The 17377-nt window shown below is 39.3% G+C and overlaps 1 protein-coding gene across 6 annotated transcripts in view; it reads left to right on the top strand.

Moving 5' to 3' along the window:
- Positions 1-17377, top strand: part of MICU1 (mitochondrial calcium uptake 1) — a 249123-nt gene that overhangs the window by 175306 nt on the left and 56440 nt on the right. For all 6 annotated transcript variants that reach the window (XM_058696654.1, XM_058696656.1, XM_058696655.1 and 3 more), the window contains one exon: positions 294-491. In XM_058696654.1, the coding sequence (XP_058552637.1) occupies positions 294-491 (198 nt within the window). The remainder of the gene's footprint in view (positions 1-293; positions 492-17377) is intronic.

The following is a 17377-nucleotide window of genomic DNA, read 5'->3' as shown; positions in this document are numbered from 1 at the left end:
AGTTTTTAAATTTTAGAGAGTGCATGGAAGCGAGGAAGAGGGACAGATGGAGGTGGGTAGAGAGAAAGAGATCTTTTTTTTTCTTTAAGAGAGAAAATCTTAAGCAGGCTCTGTGCTCAACACGGAGCCCAAAGCAGGGCTTGATCCCACAACTCTGGGATCATGCCCTGAGATGAAATCAAGAGTCAGATACTCAGCCAACTGAACCACCCAGGTGCCCCATCTTGTTCTTACTTTTATATATTTTTCTACTTTGTAATGTTTTTCTGGATGGGGGTTTGCTTCTCTTTTAGGTTCAGAGCATCATTCGCTCCCAAACCAGTATGGGTATGCGTCACAGAGATCGTCCTACTACCGGCAACACCCTCAAGTCTGGCTTGTGTTCAGCCCTCACGACCTACTTCTTTGGAGCTGATCTTAAGGGAAAGCTGACAATCAAAAACTTCCTTGAATTTCAGCGTAAACTTCAGCATGATGTTCTGAAACTAGAGGTAGGTATCCCTGGACTTCAGGGGTCAGGGCACTGTCCCTCACATATGCACTTAGATCCTCTGGGCTGGGGAGGCCTGCACTATAGACATTCTTTCATTCTGTCTCCAGCTGTGAGAACTGATTGGTTTGAACCAGATAACAGTTGAGAAATATTATGTTCTGTGAAGAAGTCTTGGAGTGAGGTGGTTCTGGGACCAAAAGCCAAAACACTCTAAATTGAAAATCTTAGTTGTCTTTGGATACTCAGCTTGAGGAAGGAAAAATTCAGGGGCCAGAGCAGTGCTCACCTTGACCACGTATCCCGTTTTATGTTATTTTGTAGAAGGCACCAGAGGTGGAGGGGGGATAATAAGTAGATCTTTCTTTGAAAGTTTACCAAGGTAAAAACTGCTGGAAACACAAAATGTCAGAATAAAAATACAAGTGCTCGGAGCTGGAAAAATGTCATACGGTGTTTGGAGATTTACTTTTCCACTCACGGTTTAGACCATCATGCTATTCAGTTCCCAAAAACAATTCTATAAGGACATTACCTTTCTCTGTGTGTTTACTTATTGAATTAAGTGTATTTTGAGTTAATTGGCTACTAAGTCTATTCAATTCAAAATATTCATTAAGTGTCTCCTAATGCACTTTTTTTGTGGAAAAACTGAAACCTCATTTCTTCAGATTTTTAAAAAATTCCCTTAGATGGTATTTCTCGACCTGTTTTTTTAAAAAACATGTTTAATATTCATTTGAAATTTGAAACCATCAAACTACTCTGACTAAAAACACATTTAAGTATTGGAGAAAAACACTGCTTTGTTTTTAAACTATGTATATTGCTTCTTCAGCTGCTCTTCCATTTTTCTCTAAGAGTCTGATAATGCTACTCCCACCTCTTACCCACTCAACTCAATTGAGACAGTTTGAAAAATCACAACCGAATTCCCAGTATTGGTAAGAACACTGTCGAATGTTCATACTTTAAGAAAGAAGTGTAGATAATACTAAAAATCAGATCAAACCTTGAAATGTGCTTTGGTACTTGTTTTTTTTTTTAAATGATGTAATTGATATTCAAAGAATTTCCCTCATAAAAACAAAAACCTAATGGATCTCTACAATTCAGCCTGCTTGAGAACAGTTCTTGTCCCCTATAGTAAGTGGGAAGTGGTGTGTGTGTGTGTGTGTGTGTACACACACACACATAGAGAGAGAGCAGGGGAAGCAAAACTTTACCGTCCTAGAGTCTCTGACTGGGGCTGACAATCAAATTGACATAGAGCAGATTAACAGGAGAAAAGCACATAGATTTTAACACACACCTGGGAACCCGCATAGGAAAATGAAAACCCAAAGAAGTGGCTAGGCTTAAGAGAGTTTATATACTGAACTGAACAAAGACAGGCAGCTTACCTTTATAAAGTTTGCATGATTATCACTAGAGAAGTGGAGTCACAGTTGAGAGTAATCCATATAAACAGATCATGTTTAAATAATTCTTAGCTTCCTTTAGTCTCCCCATATATTTTAGTTACTTTTCCATGGTTGCCTCTCTCCATTTCTTTCCTGCTGGTATATAGAGGACATCTTTCACATCATCTTTCAGGAGTCTGATAACTTTTGTGTATCAGACCTAGTACATTTTGGTATGTACTAGGATTCTAGGCATATGCCTTATTCCCCAGTATGCATGGTTTTCTTTGGAATGGTCTTCTTTGGAAATTTTATAACATAATCTGGGAATGTAAATTACTTACCAATTATATAATTACAATTTAACATAAAGTATAGATCCATAAAATGCAGTTCGAGAATACAGGCAACAGTACTTTCAACAAACTTTAAACAACAGTTTGGGGTCATCAAAGGCATGAAGCAGGTGCCAGCCTGACCACAACCTAGCCTGACACTCATTCCTGGACACACAGGTCAGAGTCTCAAGAGACAGACCATGGGGCTTTTGTCTTTCACTCTGAGAAGTTATAGAGCTGAAACCAAGCCCACTAACATTACCAGTGAGGTAGATTATCAATGTGGATCACCAATGAGGTAGAATGTTACAAAGCAGATGAGGGATTTCATACATGTATGCCTGCACACAGCCTACACCCAAATACAGACAAAAGGAGATCTAAAAGACAGTTGTATCTAAGATACTTATTGTGGAAGCTCTCTTGTATTTGATACTGACTTAGGATCATCTATAGATTTTGGTCTAAGACTATCAAGACTCTTCCTGTTTGCCAATCAGCAATTCCTCATGTAAGGGAATCAGTAGGCCCTTTTGTGAAAGAACCCAGCCTAACATGTAATAAATATTCTATAAATGTTTAGTAATCCTGAATCCATTCTTTCCATGTAATGGTATGAGTCCAGTGAATAAGTGCCTCCTTATCAATAACTCCCAGATTTAAAGTTTCACAAGTCAGTTTTTTGTCTTTCCAATTAGATTTGGGTTTTTTTTTTAATATGAAATTTATTGTCAGGTTGGTTTCCATACAACACCCAGTGCTCATCCCGACAGGTGCCCTCCTCTATTTGGGGTTTTTTTTCCCAATGTTTATTTGTTTTGAGAGAAAGAAAGAGAAAGAGAGTGCATGCAAGTAGGGAGAAGGGGTAAGAGAGAAGGAGAGAGAGAATCCCAAGCAGGCTCTGCACTGTCAGTGCAGAGCCCAGTGCGGGGCTGGATCCCACAAACTGTGAGATCATGAGCTGAGACAAAAATCAAGAGTCAGACACTCAACTGACTGAGCCACCCAGGTGCCCCTCCAGTTAGATTTGTAATTCTTTGAGAAAGTGTGAATAGAAGAAAGAACATACCTTTGGTGCTCTCATAATGAGACCTGAATTAAAATTTCGTTTCCACCGCTTTCTGGCTCTGTGACATTTATTGAGTGAGTGATTCTCTCTGAGCCTAGGACCTCATTTGTCAAACAGGGCAATGGTTAAATGAGATCATGTTTCTTATGGGCTGAATTGTATTCCGCCAGAATTCTTATTTTGAAGCTCTTATCCCCAGTACATCAGTATGTGACTGTATTTGGAAATAGGGTCCTTAAAGAGGTGATTAAGTTAAAATGAGGCCATTAGGGTGGACTCTAATGCAGTCCTACTGGTGTCTTTGTAAGAAGAGGAAATTTATTGACATGCAGACACCAGAGGTGCACATGCACCGAGGAACAACTACGTAAAGAAACAGCAAGAGGGTAGCCAACTATAAGCCAAGGAGAGAAGTCTCAGAGGAGACCTGTTCTGCCTGTACCTTGATCTTAGACTTGCAGCCGCCAGAATTGTGAGAAAGTAAATTTGCATTGCTTGTTTACCCAGCTGATGGTATTTTGGTAAGGCAGCCCCAGCAAACAGATACAGTGGTATGTGCCTGATACCAGCTGACCTGTACTATACCTTTACTAAGTATTCTTTCACCTTCTCTGCATATCCTCTGCCACTGCTATGGCAGTTGGCGCATAGTAGGCATTTAAACAGGTCACCTCAAATGAATGCCTGAAAAGTCCTGTGTTGAAACACTTTTCTGATAAAACTTCTGGAAAATGGAAGCAAAGTTTTGTTTTTATGAAACACTTTTAATATTACTTTTCAAAGTATGGGTAATTTCTCCCTTCACTGAATATGAAACATAATCTCATCATCATAGCCAAGAGGAAAATGGAAATGATTAATAGTAGCTTAACTTTCATATGGGTTTTTATAATTCCATCATTCTATTTACCTCTTACTAGTTTTATTTCATAACTTATTTACTTTAAAATTTCAGATCAAGGAGATTTATTGTTCCACTTAGTTATTTCTATCTTTTTCTCACTACAGTAGCTTTGAGAGTGAAGAGAACACTATTTATCTGTCAAGTTTAATTTCCAGAGGGATCAGGGAAGAGGGGAAAGTCCATAACCATTCATTGAGTGTGTGCTATGAGCCACGTAGTTTATGTATATTACATGCCTTTATTTTATTTTATTTTATTTTATTTTATTTTATTTTATTTTATTTTATTTTTATTTTATTTATTTTATTTTATTTTATTTTATTTTATTTTATTTTATTTTATTTTATTTTATTTTATTTTATTTTAATGTTTATTTATTTTTGAGAGAGAGGGATACACAGAATCCAAAACAGGCTCCAGGCTCTGAGCTGTCAGCACAGAGCTCGACACAAGGCTCGAACCCACTACTGCGAGATCGTGACCTGAGCTGAAGTCAGATGCTTAACCAACTGAGCTGAGCCACTCAGGCGCCCCTATTTTATTTTATTTTATTTTATTTTATTTTATTTTATTTTATTTTTTAAACTTTTATTTATTAAATAGTCTCTACCCCCAACACTGAGCTTGAACTCATGACCAATTGCTGCATGCTCCATGGACTCCGTCAGCCAGGCACCCCTACATGGCCTTATTTTAAATCTTGCCGACCCTAGTATGTTTAGTGGTATTATATCTGTGTTACAGATGTAGAAATTGAAACTCAAAAAGATAAAAGTAACAGAGCAATTAAATAATAGAGCCAGCACTCCAACTCAGTCTTTCAGACTGAACCATCTGTTCTTTATCTGGTTATTACTCGTTTTCATCTGAGGTGAGGTTTCTATGCCTGACTTATTTGGAACTCTAAAGAAAAACTAAATGTTCTGAATTTTAGGAACAGGAAAAGGCCATATTTCTTGAATATATGGTCAACCTTTTTTAGCACCATTTTTCCTAGTTCTTTGGCCCCTCAAATTGAGTCTTATGTCTAAGAACACTGTTCTTTTGTGTTTATATTACCTAAACTAGCCATTTAGTTTCTTTTTATAACAATTATTAACTTGTTAGATTTTTTAAAAATGTTTTAATGCTCTTAATTCTGATCAGATTTGTTTTACTCTATCCTTATTTCTCTGTCTGGAAACTCAAAAAACATGGGTTTGAAGGAATGACTTAAGAATACACAGTTGGTTTTTTCCAAAAATCTTTTTTGAAGTTATTAAAAAATTCCATCTAAGGCTATGAGGAACTATTGAGTTGAGTTCCTTAGAGACAGGTGCCAAGTCTAATTCCAATTAATATATTCATTGATTTCTTGAGGACTACAGTAAGTAGGATGTCAGTCAAAAATGAAAGGTAATAGAGAACTCTTTGAAAGAGTATAATTAATTTTAATTTGGGGGGAGGGGGAAAAGGAGCTGTCATTATGTCAAAGAAAAGCAAAAACTAATTTATTCAAGAAGAAAGAGGCCAACCCCAGAATATACAAGAAAACTGAAAAAGCATCATCTAATAGAATTCCAATCTGTAATCTTTTTGTATAAAGTTTTGGGGTTCACATGCTTATTGCATAACCAATCAGATTATTGCATTTTAAGAAGGCATGAGTGTCAATTATCTGAAGGCAAATTGTATACGGTTCAAAGGATAACAGTGACAGTCTTATATTCCCAGTCTTTAGGGAAAAAAAATATTGAAGTTAACAAATCCGTTCAGCCAGGAAGAAAATAAAAGGGGTACATAAAGAACAATGCTAATTATTCTCATTTGTTAATAAAAGTAAAACAAAAAAAAAAAGAGTATTAAGTATTGAGAAACTTAAAAAAAAAAAAATTATACCTATGGCTACATGATTAAAAGTGCCTAAGGAAATTCCAGATCACCTACCCTTTATATCATTAGACTGACATCTTTGTACTTACCCATCTAAAGTGCTAAAGGAGAATTAAATCTGTCTTGCTCTGATGCAGAGGACCATATTAAGAGACAAACATCAGCTCTTTTCCTGGCCAAAAGATTTGCAGAAGACCCGAAGGCAAGAAGGCTTTCAATCAAACACTTTTTGGAACTAGAACACTCTTGGCAAAGCAGATTTCTTTTCATTCTAATACCAGTTTTGTTTTGTTTTCTTTCTTCTGGGAAACTGACTCTTATGTAAACTCAGAGATGAGAATTGACTCTTGATTTGATTAAATCTAAGAAATGAAATGAGATCTGTTCAATCGGGTTTCTTTTAATTTTATTCTTCAACTTTTGCCACTACAAAACAGAATGTGGATAATAATAAATCTATATTTCTTCTTCCATCCTTAGATGGTGAAAGCCTGAATTTTCCAGAAATCATTAAACGGGTTATTAAACAGTACTTGTCTCTTTTAGGCATTAATAACTTTAAGGAGCCAAGTATATGTTTAAAGGTTAAATATAAAAACCTATTGAGGTAACAATCCCCACTATAGAACAATTGTAGCTTTCCTATTTGGGTTGCAATAAAAAAAAATTACTAGTTCATTTTTTCTGAAAAATTTAAAGTACTTAGCATGAATAAACTACTTTACCCTTATAACATTTTGAAGAGAAAAAAGCCATAACAGGCATTATTTTCTCAGATGTTACTTTAACCGTACAAAATACTTTAATTTCTTGCTTCATGAGTGGGTGAAGGAGGAAGAGGGAGAATCTTAAGCAGGCCCCACGCCCAGTGTGGAGCCCGAAGTAGGGCTCAATCTCATGACAATGAGATCATGACCTGAGCCAAAATCAGCTTAACTGGCTGAGTCACCCAGGCTCCCCCCTTTTCTTATTTCTTAAATCCAGACATCTGTTTCTTTTATAAAAATAACACATTGGATTAGTAACATGATCCCTCCAACCTACTAGTCTTACTTTGCCTGGGACACCAAGGGATGCATTAGGAAATATCATTAATTTAAAAAAATAGAAATATATAAAAATAATAAAATGAAAATTTAATTGCCCTCAATAATTATTTAGAAGTCAGTCACCCATGACTTGATGTGAACACTTTTTAAAGCTAATTATATTTCTCTCTTACCATACATCATGAAGTAGGTCCAGTATCTTGCTCTGATGAGATCAAGTTAGCTCTTAGGGTGAATTAGTTTAACAGGGTAAAGATATGTAAAACCCAAAGCCAAACTCTGATTTAATTTCTTGCAGTTCCATTTATGCCCTGTAATTCAAGTTTGCTATCATTTGTCGATTATAGGTTCTCTGGCTGTAGAATCAGGCTGAAAATACTAACTATGGTAGAATGTACATGGTGATACAAAGCTCTCTTGATGTTGTAAATGCAACCTTGATAATTATTCTGTAAAAAGTATATAAAACAGTGCTTTTTTGTTTCATATCTTTTGGAGAATGAAGGAAAAAGGGTTTTTTTTTTAAGCTTATTTATTTTGAGAGAGACAGAGACAGCACAAGTGGAGGAGGGGCAACGAGAGAGGGAGAGAGAGAGAATCCCAAGCAGGCTCTGTGGTGCCAGATCCCATGAAGCTGCGAGATCATGACCTGAGCCAAAACCAATAGTCAGATGTTGAACTACTGAGTCACCCAGGCGCCCCAAGGAAAAATTTTTAAGAGTGATACTTTGTTGCTTAAAATATATGATTCTAGGCATGATTTTTAAAAAGCATTAAGGAGCACCTGGGTGGCTCAGTCGGTTGAGCATCTGACTCTTGATTTCAGCTCAGGGCCTGATCTCAGGGTTGTGGGATGGAGAGCTCCAAGTCAGGCTCTGCAGTGAATGTGGAGCCTGGTTAAGATTCTCTGCCCCTCTCCCTTGTGTGCTCTCTCTGGGGCACCTGGGTGGCTCAGTCAGTTAAGGGTCCAACTCTTGATTTTTGCTCAGGTTGTGATCTCATGGTTTGTGGGATCAAGCCCCATGTTGGACTCTGTGCTGACAGCGTGGAGTCTGCTTGGGATGCTCTCTCTCCCTCTCTCTGCCTCTCTTTCTCTCTCTCTCAAAATAAATAAATGAACATTTTTTAAAAAAAGAAAAATAAAGGCATTAATTGGCACTTCTGCATCTGACCTTTTGGATTAATCATTGAAGTTCAGAAAACTGATATTTTTCTTTGATTTGCAGATAGCTTTGCAATTCCAAAGTCAATATGTTAGTGATACCTTTGCAATACTGGGGCGGTCTCAAAGATTTTCCTCTCATCAGTATCTTTAACTTTACATTCTAAGTTGATTTTAAACTGGGTACAAGACAAAAGGAGCCCAAATAAATCATGAAGATTTGATCTTTCTCCAGTGGAAATTGTTCCTCAATATATCATTCATATAGTCTTATCAGCCATCTTTTAGTAGAACACAGGAGCTTTTCAGTTTATGAATAAGCTGTATACCAATGAACCAAAAGTTCATAGGTCGATTGTTTGGAATTCAGAACGCAGTGATACTTTTTTTAGTTTCACACATGCAGAACACTTACAATTTTGTTGAATGCAATATAGTGAAATGAGAAGTAGTATGAAAGGAGTTGATTATGTGAACTCATAGTTCAGTGTTTCGTCTACACACACTCTTCTAGCCACAGCAGTCTTGGATGTAGACCTCTAGCAACATCAAGTGTTTTTTAACAAAAGTTTGTGGACATACTACATAAAATCAAAATACTACATTTCTTGAGAGGTTATCATTGAGCCAGGCCCTATTCTGAGTTTTTTTTTCTACATTATTCCATTTAATCTTCACAAAGCAATGAGGTTGGTATTATAATTACCCATACTTCACAATCAAGGAAACTGAGGCACAAAGAGATTAAGTAACTTGCCTGAGGAGGAGCTGAGATTTTATTCCCGGCAGTCTGCCTTTAGGGTCTGCTCTTATAACTGACACTAGCTTTCCGGGAGCTAGGCTAAATGCTCAAGACACTAAGATGAACAAAACATCGTTCTCCCCAGAAGCTTACAAAGGTGAGATGATTCTTGCACAGTGTTGTAAGTACAGTACCAGACATATTGATATGGTGCAATGGGAATATAAAAGGGAACATGTAAATCAGTCTGTGAGGAGTGCAAGAGACTGCCCAGGGAAGCTTTCCCAGAGAAGGCAATATTTGAGTCAGCTCTAACCAAAAATCCATTCTATCTAAGGAATAGGGTGGTTGATTTTTATTCGTACTTTGTTCTGGCTGTAGGATAAATGAGAAGAGGCAGGGGAGCACTGAGTTATCACTGGGACTGGAGCCAGGAAAGGGTGACAGAGAAAATGACCTTTCTTATCAAGTCTGTCCCAAACCAGCCTTAAATTAATGTGTCTCCAACGTGTTCTCATGTTGGTGAAGGGACCTGAGGAGGTCCAGGTCCATGGAGATAATTAAGAAACAGAAGAAAAGCATAAGGCAGAATAAGAAAAGAGAGGCTTTCTCCAGATTTCTCCCAAGAGCTAGCTGGGCCTATAAGCAAATCAAATTTGACCTCTGACTCACACTCAGAATGAAGTTTGGGCTAAATGATGTGTAGGGTCTCTGAGTAGATCTTTTCATTTTTCTCCTTCTAGCCATCTTCAGCTGAGGATGCCTTTCAGAATTATGGTCTTGGGGATTTGTGGACATTTTAAAATAAAGAATGAGGGCTTTAAAGAATGACAGTTGTACTAATGAGTGGAAAGAACCTCGTTTGTCCCCCCAACCCCGCCTTTTAACTAAGTTGGCCTCAAATAACTCTAGGAGACCTTTTTTTTTTTTTTCCTTAGAGGAAAAGGAGAGTTTTTAAAAATAGCTGTAGCCTCTAGCCTGCCATACAGCGTTAGAGGAGTCTAGGGAGTCTAGACAATGTCTTAGGAACCAGAGCCAGCTTTGCAGTAATTTGTGAATAAATAATGCATTACAGCCTGTTGAATTCAGACTGCAAGCAAATGCCACTTTAGAGGGTCATATATATTACATCAAGTTATTATCCTCTGAATTTAGTTAACAGCATAGAAATGGCTTTTTCACAAGTCTCCTTCATTTCTCCTTTTTCCTATTACAATAGAATGCCTTTTCTCCCTCCCCACCCACATTCTCATTTGTTTTATATCAAATCTCCCACATTAGCATGAATGATTTCTTTTATTAAAGCATCTTGAACTAATGAAATATAAACTACACCAATAATTTTTTTTTAGCATTAATAAAAGCCTCTTCAAATAAAGTAATGCCAAAACATTTTTTTTAGGATGCCCCTTTTCTTTACCAGTCTTTCTTTGAGATCTGGTAGCCTATCTACCTAGCAGAAAAATAAAGCCAATGTAACACTTAGTTTTTGTTTTTGTTTTCTTACTAATAACAGATTTAAATTATTGAGTCCTTAGGTATGTGCCAGGCATTTGTTAGGTAAAGAGCAGGTATAGACCCCAATTCCTGAATTTAAGGAGTTATAATCAGACTGGAAGTTAGACAGTTATTATACTCCGGGAAGAAAGCTATAATGATAGAAGCATGCACGGAATAGGTGCATGGTAAATATTTGTCAAAAGAATAATCAGTATACAGTTATGTCATTTGGATTTTTTAATTTTATCTCTTTGACCTTGGGAGGCTTAGTTTCTTCAGATGTACAGTTTGCAGTGATGTCCCTCACAGAGTTTTCAGGAAGACTCCCTGAGATGTGAAAGCACCGGGTATGGGGCACCTGGGGGCCTCAGTCGGTTAGGCATCCGACTCTTGGTTTTGGCTCAGGTCACAATCTCATTGTTTGTGACTTCAGGCCCTGTGTCCGGCTCACGCTGGCAATGCGGAGCCTGCTTGGGATTCTCTGCCCCACCCCACTCGCATTCTCTCTCTCTCTCTCTCTCTCTCAAAAATAAACAAACATTAAAAAAATAAAAATAAAAAGTACCCAGCACAATGCCTGACATCCATCCTGTGCTCGAAGAGAGTTTGTTCATGTGTTCATTCAATCACGGCTGCCCTGTTTCTTGTCTGGGTGCTTAGCATCAGACTGCTCCGCAGAGCACCTTCCCACAGACTGTTGGTATCCCCTGCATTTCTTCCATTATCAGCAGAGGAAGCGGGGCAAGAACCAGTGACCTGTGCTTCCTGACATCTCTGTCTAGTGGCCCATCTTGATATTCTTTGCAGAATCATAGCCTTCATTGTTTTAATGTTTATGTATTTTTAAGAGAGAGAGAGAGGGAGAACGAGTGGGGAAGAGGCAGAGAGAGAGGGAGACACAGAATCCGAAGCAGGCTCCAGGCTCCAAGCTGTCAGCACAGAGCCCAGTGTGGGGCTCGAACGCACAGACTGTGAGATCATGACCTGAGCCTAAGTCGGGCGCTTAAGCGACTGAGCCACCCAGGGGCACTGCATTTATTATTTTTTTAATGGTTATTTACTTTGAGAGGGAGAGAGCTCAAGCAGGAGAGGGACAGAGAGAGAGGGCGAGAGAACCCCAAGCAGGCTCTGTACTGTCAGTGCAAAGGGGTTCGACCCCACGAACCATGAGATCATGACCTGAGCTGAAACCAAGAGTAGGTCACTTAACCGACTGAGCCACCAGGCACCACAGCTTCATAGCCTTTAAAGTTTGAAAAGATTCCAGGCAATTGCCAACTTCACAGTCATTATGTTGATTAGATTTTTAATCCCAAATCAGTGATTCACAGTATATCCAACTAGAAAAATAAGTGAGGTGTATTGAATTCATTATGCTGGAAAATACTGCTCAGTGAGATGTTCGATATTTTTCAAATCTCTATGTAGAGACATTTATGGAGCATGATGCCAGAAATTAGGGAAGAAACTGAAGTAGTTTCCTTGAATACAGGATTAGTCATTTTTTCTTTATTGGACATCATATACAGAATTATTTCTTTATCTCTGTCATCATTGCTAAGATATTAACGTACTGTATTTTCTTTTTAGTATACAGATAGTTCTCATAGATTTTCTATACTATGAAATTTGGCAAAGGACAAACTGAGAAATTCTGGAAGCATCTCATTTGCTGTAGTGGAATTACCTTACCCATCTGGTAGCTTTTTTGTTGTAGTGATAATTGTTTTTTTTTCTCTCTCTCTCTCCCCTGCTCCTTCACTCCCTCCTTTTCTCCCTCTCTCTCCCCTCTCTATATAACAAAATGACATTCAGGACGAATTCATGTTATTAGGGCTAATTTTGTCACTCATGTCCGAGGTGATGTGTCTGATTCTGCGACCCCAGCTCTGATGTTGCTGATGCTGCTGGTAGAGATTCCTGCTCAAGCTCTAGTGGTTTTGCAAAGTAAGAAGATAGCTTCTAACCCCTTCTCTCCCAAAGTGGAGCATCATGACTGTATTAGTTACCTATTATTGCATAAGAAATTACCCCCAAACCTAGCAACTGAAGACAAATACTACTATATCACACAGTTGCTAAGGGACAGGAATCTAGGAGCAGCTTAGCTGGGTGGTTCTGGCCGTCTTTCATGAAGTGTGGTCACACTGTCACCAGAACTGCAGTACTCTAAAAGCCTGACTAAGCTAGAGGACCCTCTGCCAAGCTCACCCACATGGCTGTGGGCAAAAGGCTTTAGTTCCTCATTCTGTGGATGTTTTCACAAGGCTCTCATGACATGGCGGCTGGCATCTTGCACAGCAGGGGATCCGTGAGAGAGAAAGTGCAACCAAGATGCCTTTTATTACCCACTCTCAGGAGTGACATCACTTCTGCCATACTCTTTTGGCCATATAGACCCATCCTAGACCACTGTGGGAGGAGCCTAGACAAGAGTATGAATATCAGGAGATGGGGCACACAGGGAGACATCCTTATACAGGCTACCACATGTATAATCTCACCACCTGCTCCAGAATATGAGGCTGGCCGCCAGAGGGCTGTGTTAAGAACAGTTCCAGTAACATGCCGTCAACAGCAGTGCTGTCTCATGGACCCAAGTGCCATTGCTCCCTTTCCCAGCAGTTGGCTCATTGCATAGGCTCTCTCACCAGTTTATCTTTCTGCCCTGTGGTGATTTTAGTTGCACAGGTCTTACTGCCTTTCTGTACCACTTGGCACTGCTCAGGGTCACCACAGTCCTCCCCATGTTTCATGAACTTTGGATCGAGTGAACAAAGTGGCAGCCCCATTCCCTTCCCTCCCATGAGACACTTGCTTCCTGGGAGTATTCAAGCGTTGTATGTTAGTAGTTTCTCTCTGCTTCCCCAGACACCCAGCCACATGTTCTTGTGATCCAGGATATGCAAATGCTTGCCATATTCTTATCCCGGGCCCTGCCATCTCCAGAGAGATGTGCCTACTATGTAGCTTTTGAATTGATGAGGAAGGCTCCTCTAAAAATTTTTTTTAATGTTTATTTATTTTTTGAGAGAGAGAGAGAGAGAGAGAGAGAGAGAGAGAGAGAGAGAGAAGAGCCGGGGAGGAGCAGAGAGACAGGGAGACACAGAATCTGAAGCAGGCTCCAGGCTCTGAGCTGTCAGCACAGAGTCCGACGCGGGGCTCAAACCCACGAACCACAAGATCATGACCTGAGCCAAAATCAATGCTTAACTAGCTGAGCCACCCAGGTGCCCCTGAGGAAGTTTCCTCTAAATCCTCAGGATTCAGTTTCTTTCTTTCTTTCTTTCTTTCTTTCTTTCTTTCTTTCTTTCTTTCTTTCTTTCTTTCTTTCTTTCTCAAGGAATGGGGTTTAGTCCCTTTTATGCTGTGAACCATGGTTTATTGCTCCCATTAGTGGCACGAGTATTGGACATTTAAAATAAATCTCACTTCACAGCCAAAACATTATGATGTGTTAGCGTCCATGCTTGTGAATTTATTCCCTCAGTTTAAGGAAAATGTCTATAAAAATCACTTTGTAATCCAGTATCCATTACGAGAGTATTTTATAATTTTTTTCCATGATATTTTATAATCAACTTGGGAAATTCCCACTGTGACACAATGGTAGTGTGTTCAAAACCTAACAAGTTACTTTTATACTCAAGATTTAAGGAATTTTGCTCTCATGATGCATAGAATATGATACATATAAAAACACTTAGATAATGTATCACGTAGTGTTAGCCTTCTGGGTATCTGAAAATTTTCATTTCTTAAGTCTAATGAACTTTGAACTTTTTTTTTCATTTTTTTTAATGTTTATTTCTTTTTGAGAGACAAGAGACAAGCATGAGCAGGGGAGGGTCAGAGAGTGAGGGAGACACCGAATCCAAAGCAGGCTCCAGGCTCTGAGCTGTCAGCACAGAGCTCAATGCGGGGCTCGAACCCACAAACCATGAGCTCATGACTTGAGCTGAAGTCGGACACTCAACCGACTGAGCCACTCAAGTGCCCCTGAACTTTTAAAGTAGAAAGTAGCTACTCTTTGGTTATCCTTTTACATAATTTCCAATTATTCACTTAGGTATAAACTCTCATTTTACCCATCTGTGATATTAACTAAAGAAATAAGAACAAACCTTGCTGCCCACCGGAAATTCCTCTGTCACCTTAAATTGAACTAGACTTTTCCGAGAGAACTCCTAGCATGTCTTATTAAGTAAATGGGTGTGTGAGGTTAAATTTGGATCTAAAATGGGGCGCCTGGGTGGCGCAGTCCGTTAAGCGTCTGACTTCAGCCAGGTCACGATCTCGCGGTCCGTGAGTTCGAGCCCCGCGTCAGGCTCTGGGCTGATGGCTCGGAGCCTGGAGCCTGTTTCCGATTCTGTGTCTCCCTCTCTCTCTGCCCCTCCCCCGTTCATGCTCTGTCTCTCTCTGTCCCAAAAATAAATTAAAAAACGTTGAAAAAAAAAATTAAAAAAAAAAAATTTGGATCTAAAATGATGACTGGGATTTTTGTAATGCTCAGGAAATTATAGTGGTTGGTTTACTGATTTTATCTCAATCTGATTTTCAAGAGCCTATGTGGTATTTTTTTTTCCTGTGGATTTGAATTAAGTTTTATAGTTCACTTTAAATATATATCTTTATGCTCTGACACGGTTATGATAGCCGGGGGAGCAATCTCTTTGGTTTTCCTCACTGGTGAGTATGTATAACCTCAAATGTGATGTTAATGTGGTTTTACATTCAATTTCTGCCCAGGAAAAATAATAAATTGTGGAGGTGGTTGATCCAGTGAGTATACTAAGTCCATTTATTTGAACACGCAATCATCAACACACCAAAGCTAATCAGATTTTAAACACACTTTGTCAACTGTGCCCGGGAGCCTACTGTCCTAGTGAAACGTAATTAATTTCAAACTGGCATAATGGGCATAGCTTTCCAGGCCCTTATAAACCTGCTAGATAGAGGTCATCCAAAATGACTCACCTTCTCACTCAGGGTTTTCAGTAGTCAACACGTCCATCTGCCAGAGGGCTCAATAAGGCAGATCCTCAGAGCAGAGGAAGAGTTATATGATCTTGATAAATGAATACCATTAGGCTATAATTAGTATATGTCAAGCCCTAGTTACTAGATAGCTTCAAATATTTGAGATACCTGCCTCTCTCTGCCAGTATTTGCTGGTAAATATGTGACAGAACGATGTGCAATTTTTCTGATGTTACCGTGGTGGCATAATTTTAGTGTATTCAGTGGTTGGCTCTGATCTAAAATACCAATTAACTTCCTCTCTGCCTCCATACTAAAAACAGTGCGGTAATCTTAACCTCATGTGTACGTGGCAGTCTTCTCTAGTGTTGCAAAGCCGTGGACAGCATGTCTCCTCCCTAGATAATTTGGGGCTTATTGTTGCCACCCAGCTACATTATGGCCAGAGGCGAAAAGGTAGGTATCTGAACTCTGTTAAAGGGATAGAATTGAGAATGACCAGCTGATATTTGTATCTTTGTCCTCTGTGTTACATCTGGCTTCTCAAGTTAAATACCCTTGAAAGTACGGGATCTCTGCTGTCTTTGGGAGCTACAGGAGATTATAAGACCAGCTTCTTTAATAGTCACCACTGCACCTATTACCTTGCATTGGCCATTCACACTGATATATCAGGTGTTCCAAAAATCTAATAGGACCCCAAGAAGGAAAGACATTCAAAGTAATTTAAAGATTTAAGGGAGTATAATATCAAACATAAAAATATTCTGCTAGCACCAGCAAGAGAAAGACCTGCCAGACAGAAATGAGGAGTCATCTGACTTTACTTCAGTAAAGGCTTAGGGTTAGCAGTAAGAAAACCAAGCAACCATAGGCTTTGCATATAGCAAGAGTCACATACAGAAAACTGTGGGGCTGGGGGGGTGGGGGGGGGTTGCCTCGGTGCCTAGGTCGGTTGGGCATCTGACTCTTGATTTTGCCTCAGGTCATGATCTTTCGGTCATCCCCGAGTAAGGCTCTACACTGACATTGCAGAGCCTGCTTGGGATTCTCTCTCTCAGTCTCTGTCTCTGTCTCTCTGTCTCTCTCTGTCTCTCTCTCTCTCTCTCTCTGCCCCTTCCCCTCCCCCACTTGTACATGTGTGGGTTCTCTCTCTCTCTCTCTCTCTTTTTCTCAATCAAAAATAAATAAACTTTTAAAAAAAAATGTTTATGAAGCAGAAAAGAACCTAATTAGGCACAGATCTCTCCATCACACCCATTCCCACAATCACTCTTGGTAACATCATCTCCTCCAACCACTTCTGTCCGTCTCCACTACCATTCTAGCCCAAACTATAGTCATCTTTTGCCTGGATTATTTCAGTTGCCTCCTAACTAGTCTTACTATAGACACTCTTGGCTTCCTTATCATTCTTAGAATAAATACTTAAACCCATACTTATAGGCTCTCTATAATTTGGCCTCTGCTGCTGCCTCCTCCAAATCCATCTCGTACCAATCAGTCTTCCACCTAAGGGCTTTTGCACTACTGTTGATTTGCCTGGGACACTCTCTCCTCGCTTTCCTTCACCTAGTTACCTCTTTCCTATTCCTCAGAGCTCAGTTAAACCCCACTCAGTTCTCAATCAAGGAAGTCCTGTGTTTCACCACCTTCCAAACCCAAATTAGACCACATTTTTATATTAGATGTTGCCAAAGCACCCTGTACTTTTTTTCTTCAGATCACTTAATTAAATAGTCACCTGATCATTAAATACCTGTCCCCAAACACTACTTGAAAACTTCTGAGAGAGAATATTAGGCTCATAATTATTTCCTTAGTGCCTGGTATGATACCTGACACAAACGAGATGCTCAGGAAAT

This window comes from Neofelis nebulosa, chromosome 13, assembly GCF_028018385.1.
Source record: "Neofelis nebulosa isolate mNeoNeb1 chromosome 13, mNeoNeb1.pri, whole genome shotgun sequence".
In the NCBI taxonomy this organism is placed as follows: Eukaryota; Metazoa; Chordata; class Mammalia; order Carnivora; family Felidae; genus Neofelis; species Neofelis nebulosa.
This window is presented reverse-complemented; position numbering and strand designations above follow the sequence as displayed.